Source organism: Notothenia coriiceps, unplaced genomic scaffold, assembly GCF_000735185.1.
Source record: "Notothenia coriiceps isolate Sejong01 unplaced genomic scaffold, NC01 NC01_scaffold00001420, whole genome shotgun sequence".
NCBI classification, from domain to species: Eukaryota; Metazoa; Chordata; class Actinopteri; order Perciformes; family Nototheniidae; genus Notothenia; species Notothenia coriiceps.
The window spans coordinates 1-5,493 of NW_011334121.1; the positions used below are offsets into that span (position 1 = coordinate 1).

The window sequence follows — 5,493 nt, forward strand, 5'->3', positions numbered from 1 at the left end:
TGTACACGCCTCATTATGACAGCCGGAGTGAAACGCAGCGTGTGGAGGCTTCCTCGCAGCCCTTTCACCTCACGGGCAGCGGCGGCGAGGGCAATGGTACGGTGGCTGGGAAGTGCAATGGACAATTACAAAGTGTGAAACACTTTAACAAAGCTTGAGACAAATTTACATTTTATAAAACAAAATTACATTAGCAAAAACACTTTTACCAAGGATAAAACAATTTAACATTAACAAAAACAAATTAACAAAATGCAAAACACTTTAGCATTTCCCGAAACACTTTAACATTTCCCGAAACACATTAACATTTCCCGAAACACATTTACAAACCAGAATCAAACCGGAAGTGACGTGACGTGACGTGACCATAGGACGTGACGTGATTGGCTCAAATTTAAATTTGTTTTGGCGGAAAGACCGAAGGTGCGAGTGTGTTTCATATACAGTCTATGGTGTGTTTACGTTCGATAAACATGTTTTGTCCGTTTTGTGGAAACAACCTGGAACAAGTGACACGGTTTTGACTTTCGTGTGGAGGATCTCTGGAGTGTTTAAAGGACACGGACCAGACGGGTGTACCAAGCGCACAGGGGACATCGAAACAGCCGGAAAATGCGAAACAAAGTAAGTGTAGTATTGCGCTAGCTTTGTGATGCTAATGTAAGACATGCAGTAAATAAAAGTTCAATCACAGTTTCATATCAGTCAAATACCAATCCATGTCTTAACGGAATAGCAACGCATTGAGCTAATATGCTAGTTTTTATTTGTAGGTTTTCCGTAAACCTTAATGCACACTTGCTTTTGCTGATTGTTGGAGCTGCTAATTTTTATATTTTTATTGGAACTATCCATAGCAGAACAACCAGGCTGATCCTATAAACTTTTCATGGAGTACAGAAACTCAAAGTCAAAAGAGAAACAGTCTTTTAACTGTGGGAAAGGAAGACTTAAACAAGAAAAGAGACGAGTCCATGTAAGCTGCATTAACCGTTTCATAGAAATCTCAGTGTCTCTGTGTGTGTCATTACTTATATCTCTGCTATTTTACTAGATAAACATAGGAATGATGTCGCCACAAGGAGTTGATTTAAAGCCTCGGAGAGGGAAAACACTCCCGTTGTTTACAGACCCGGAGGTAGCAGCACCTGCTATACTGGAACGAGCTGTCCAGAAAATGAAAGCCTTTAACAAGGACATGGATGAAGGACCGTACGTCCTTTTGTATCCAGACTGCTCAGAGGTTGTCAATGTGCCTGGTTCAGAAAGGCCATTCACATTGGCAGAATATAAAAAGGACTTAGGAAAGGCATATGCCAGGATCACCCTTTTCATTTGCCTTGAGAAACATTTTAGAGGAGGTTTGTGGATGTTATTATTCAATATTTTAATTGTTTACATGTTAACATCCTTTACTGCAGCATACATAATAATGTGTTGAATGTTTTGCTTTTACTACAGGGGATGATACCTCAGACTCTGATTCGGATATTGTCATCACATCTAGGAGCACAGCTGAATTCAATCAGGCTGACACTGTGGTGCGTAAATGATTTTATTTTAATGTTCATTTATTTATTTTTCATATACATTTGATTTTAAGCAGGAAATCTATATTCTGGTAAATATTTTAGAAGAACCAACTTGGCAGTTACAGTTACTATCAGAAACACTCACAACGTTTCACTGTTGATAGACATATGTGGTAAGGGAACAATAATGGAAGCTGTTGATAATTGTACACTTTTACTCTCAGGTATTTGTATTTGAACCACGAAACAAAAGTACTCCAAAACACAAACCGGAAAATGAAGGGTAAGTTTGTACTTATTTTTACAAAATAAATAATTTATCTTTAAGTGGATGATAAGAATAGGCCACAGCATTTTCTCTGGTGAACATGGATAGAAAAATACCATACATGTCATGTTTAATCTAATTTCAAACAAAAATAATCTGTTATTTATAAATCTTATGGTTCCTCCTACCTCTAAATGTTACTTAAAACTCAACTATACCCTGTATCATGAAGTTAATAATTTTATCAATTTTATCATGTTTCAGGAAGGCACTTGGACATTCATCCACAACTCAGCCTGGACAGGTATTGAGGCAGATTGTGGAAGCCTGATGTTTCTAATGTTCAGTGTTGTTTTGTTACAGACATTTGTATTTGTATTTCAGATAGTAATATCTGATACTGAGGATATGGGTCCACCCAAAACAAATACAGACAAGACTACTTGCTACAGGTAAGTACAAATGTTAGTAACTCACTTACACGAGAAAGACATTTTTGTTTGTAAGATGTTTTAACATGGGAATGATCATTTCCTAACAGTACATACACAGACCTGTATGCACCATGTGTTGAAGAAGAGGACGAAGAGCTGGTTGCAGTCAACATGACGAGTTTATTGGACACTGAAATGTAAACGGACAGCTATTACAGTGGCATTACATTTTTTTTCTCTGTACAATATTTCTGGTACAACATTTTTTTTTTTTAACTGTTTGTGCACTCTCTGGAATATCCACTAATAAGGTCACTTTTTTTCCTTTACAGGGAGGTGATGAACATTACATTACCTGCCATTATTGCTACCCTTTCACAGCCTATTGATCATGGAAGAGTCAGCCGGTTCAACATTTCAAGGGCTAATGTTTGGGATGGAGCAGTCAGAGGTTTCAAGCGTACATCGTATTCAGAAAACTGTGACATGCTGGTAAAATTCACTGATGATGCTGGTGTTTTCGAAGAAGGAATTGACTCAGGTGGTCCCAGGAGAGAGTTGTTATCTCTACTGATGAAGAATCTGAAAGACCGGCCCATTTTTGATGGGCCAGACGGACGCCGCTTCTTGGTCTACAATGCAAATGGTATGCATACGGTTAGAAGTGTACTAATACAATTGTTAATGATCATTAACCATATATATCACATGACATATGATTTGTTGCTTGAACAATTTTTCCAAAACGTTGAGTTTCATTACAGTACATTAAAGTATATAATAAATAATGTTTTAATTTTGCAATATGAATACATTTATTCACAGCTGTTAGGGAGGATGAATACTACTTGGCAGGAAAGATGATTGCAGTGTCAGTTGTGCATGGAGGTCCAGGGCCACATTTCCTGTCAGAAGATCTTGTACATTATCTTGCAGGCCAGCCTTCATTCAAAGCAACAGTTGATTTAATAACTGATGAAGAAGTAGGGAAAGCTTTACAAGAGGTGAGAATTGCATACAGCAACAGTGTGGTAGGGTGGATTATTATGTAGTTCCTGCAGTGTTTTGAGACATCTTTACTTTACCTTTATCACATACACCGAATTGGCTTCATTTTTTGTTTTGTGATCAGAATCAGAATACCCTTATTAGTCCCACAGAGGGGACATTTACATTGTTGGAGCAGAATAGAGCCAAAGACAGCTTAATGTTACCTAAGAAGAATGATAAAAAACTATTAAAGATACACAAACACAATTTACAAAAAACACATCCTGTAATAGAGGATTTAGCAGCCAGGTATATATTGCACAAGGATAGTAGTAGTAGTAATATATAAATCTTGCAATGGAACAAAAATGGCAAGAATATACAGTACATGCAGTTATTGACTGGATTGTTTATGTCCATTTTATAATCTTCAGATTGAGAATGCTGCCTCAGTGGATGCCTTGCGAGAAATGACCATGAGACACAGCACAATGTTACAGACAGCAGGTTGTCTGAGACATGTGGCTTCTGTTGAAGGAAAGAATGATATTGTGTCAGACTACCTCCAGTGGTACATTATTGGCCGAAACTCCTCTGTAATTGACAGGTAAGATCATATTTGTATTCATGTGATTTTTTTTAAATTTATGTAAGAATTTTTTGTTTAAAATGCCTCATGGTCCCCCTCTTTGGTTTATTCTATGTTTATCTGTTAGCAATTAGTCAGTGTCAAAATGTGTGCCTGTGTAGTATAACTGATATGGGACGTCCGTCTCTCCTTTCCCTGCCTGTCTTGTGCCAATCTTTAAGTGCTCATGCCACCCCCCTCCTTGTTTTAGGTATTAGGTTATTTAAATGTGACTTTGTGATGAAACATTTTTTTTGTTCACTCTTCAGATTCAAGGAGGGTCTTTCAGCCCTTCAGTTTTTAAACGCACTACAGCAGCACCCTACTCTGCTGGCCCCGGTCCTGTGCCACTCTGAAAAGCGACTTACTGCTCTGGAACTTGAGCGACTCTTCAAGCCTGACCTCAGTCCACCAGGGAGTAACAGGAGGCTTAGGGAAAGTCAAACTTTGGGCTACTGGGCAGACTATCTCCTCGATTGTGAAGGTTTGTAAATCGCTGTTTTTATAACTATTTCAGGAAACACATTGCCAAAATGTATCTGAACATGTTTTCTTTGCAGAAAGCCAGACTGCTGTGTCTTTGGAGGATGTTTTGATGTTTGCGACTGGGCTGACTTCACTTCCCCCATCTGGATTTGAACCATCGCCAGGAATAGAGTTCCTTGATGACTCTCCATTCCCAATGGCAAACACATGTTCCAACACATTGAAACTACCACTCCTTGACGCATACAATGTGTTTAAGTCCCAAATGGACTTTGGAATGCAAAATTCTCCAGGATTTGGCTGTTTTTAAGTCATGTGACTGGATGACCCATAGAGTACAGACTCTATGAAGGTTGTTCATAGAGTAAACACTCTATGAAGGTTGTTCATATAGTCGTTGTTAGATGTGAACGTGTTTTTTTTTTCTCACAGCTCATGTTGTCCATTTAGTTTGGGACAAAATCAAAGTATTGTTCTATACCTATACAATTTTTATAAATACTCTGAACTTTGCTATACTTATTTCACATTGCCACCCATAGCTTCTTTGTTGTAAATCAGTCATTCATTCTCAGGTTTCCAGTGAGTCCACATGGTTGAAATAAGACTTATACAGAAATGTTCTTTCTGCACACAATTACGCACACAACATAACCTTGTTTGTGCTTTCTAATTGGAGCGTTGTTTGTTGTTATTCCAGTTATATTTTATAATGATTAAGATATTTATGTTATGACTTTGCTGTGATTTGGTGCTGTATAAATGACATTGAAACAGATATGGTGATTGGCTGTGTGATGGAAATTATGGTACTAAAGCTTAATACAGTGTAAACCTAATTAAATGTAAACTGTTGTATTCTGAAAATGTCATGTCAACAGTTTGACTGATTAGGTCAAATCCCTGGAGTGACCTTTGAATGTGTGTGAGTGATCAACAGATGTTTTTGCAAGAGGGTTTTATGACACTACAGGAAGGATGAGGGGAAGGAAGTTAGGATAAGGTGTTATCTGTATCCCTTTTGCTCTGTATTGAGTGAAGGTTTTGCATACTCTGTCTGAGGGGTATCTGTATATCCCATTGTCTTGTATGGAGTGATGGTTTTGCATACAGTGCCAGCGGGTATCAGCTGGCCTAACCAATATTGTTTGT

The 5,493-nt window shown here is 38.0% G+C and overlaps 1 protein-coding gene across 4 annotated transcripts; it reads left to right on the forward strand.

The window, feature by feature from the left end:
* Window positions 1-274: 274 nt before the first annotated feature.
* Window positions 275-5,121, forward strand: LOC104960779 (G2/M phase-specific E3 ubiquitin-protein ligase-like). Of its 4 annotated transcripts, XM_010788944.1 has the most exons (14): window positions 275-627; window positions 861-979; window positions 1,058-1,364; window positions 1,465-1,544; window positions 1,760-1,818; window positions 2,068-2,107; window positions 2,188-2,255; window positions 2,345-2,434; window positions 2,570-2,883; window positions 3,063-3,241; window positions 3,662-3,834; window positions 4,125-4,339; window positions 4,416-4,681; window positions 4,751-5,121. In XM_010788944.1, exons 2-13 carry the CDS (start codon window positions 893-895, stop codon window positions 4,649-4,651), a joined length of 1,848 nt encoding a protein of 615 aa, XP_010787246.1. In that variant the 5' UTR covers window positions 275-627; window positions 861-892; the 3' UTR covers window positions 4,652-4,681; window positions 4,751-5,121. The 4 variants fall into 4 exon arrangements, with proteins under 4 accessions (XP_010787246.1, XP_010787239.1, XP_010787254.1 ...); XM_010788937.1 differs by having other exon boundaries at window positions 4,416-5,121; XM_010788952.1 differs by lacking the exons at window positions 4,416-4,681; window positions 4,751-5,121 and having other exon boundaries at window positions 4,125-4,347.
* Window positions 5,122-5,493: the final 372 nt, after the last annotated feature.

Excerpts from the sequence above, each read along its gene's own strand:
- LOC104960779 (XM_010788937.1), top strand. The coding sequence starts at position 893 with ATGGAGTACAGAAACTCAAAGTCAAAAGAGAAACAGTCTTTTAACTGT. Across the intron at positions 2,435-2,569 it reads AGTTTATTGGACACTGAAAT|GGAGGTGATGAACATTACAT; the intron begins GTAAACGGACAG and ends TTTCCTTTACAG. Across the intron at positions 2,884-3,062 it reads CTTGGTCTACAATGCAAATG|CTGTTAGGGAGGATGAATAC; the intron begins GTATGCATACGG and ends ATTTATTCACAG.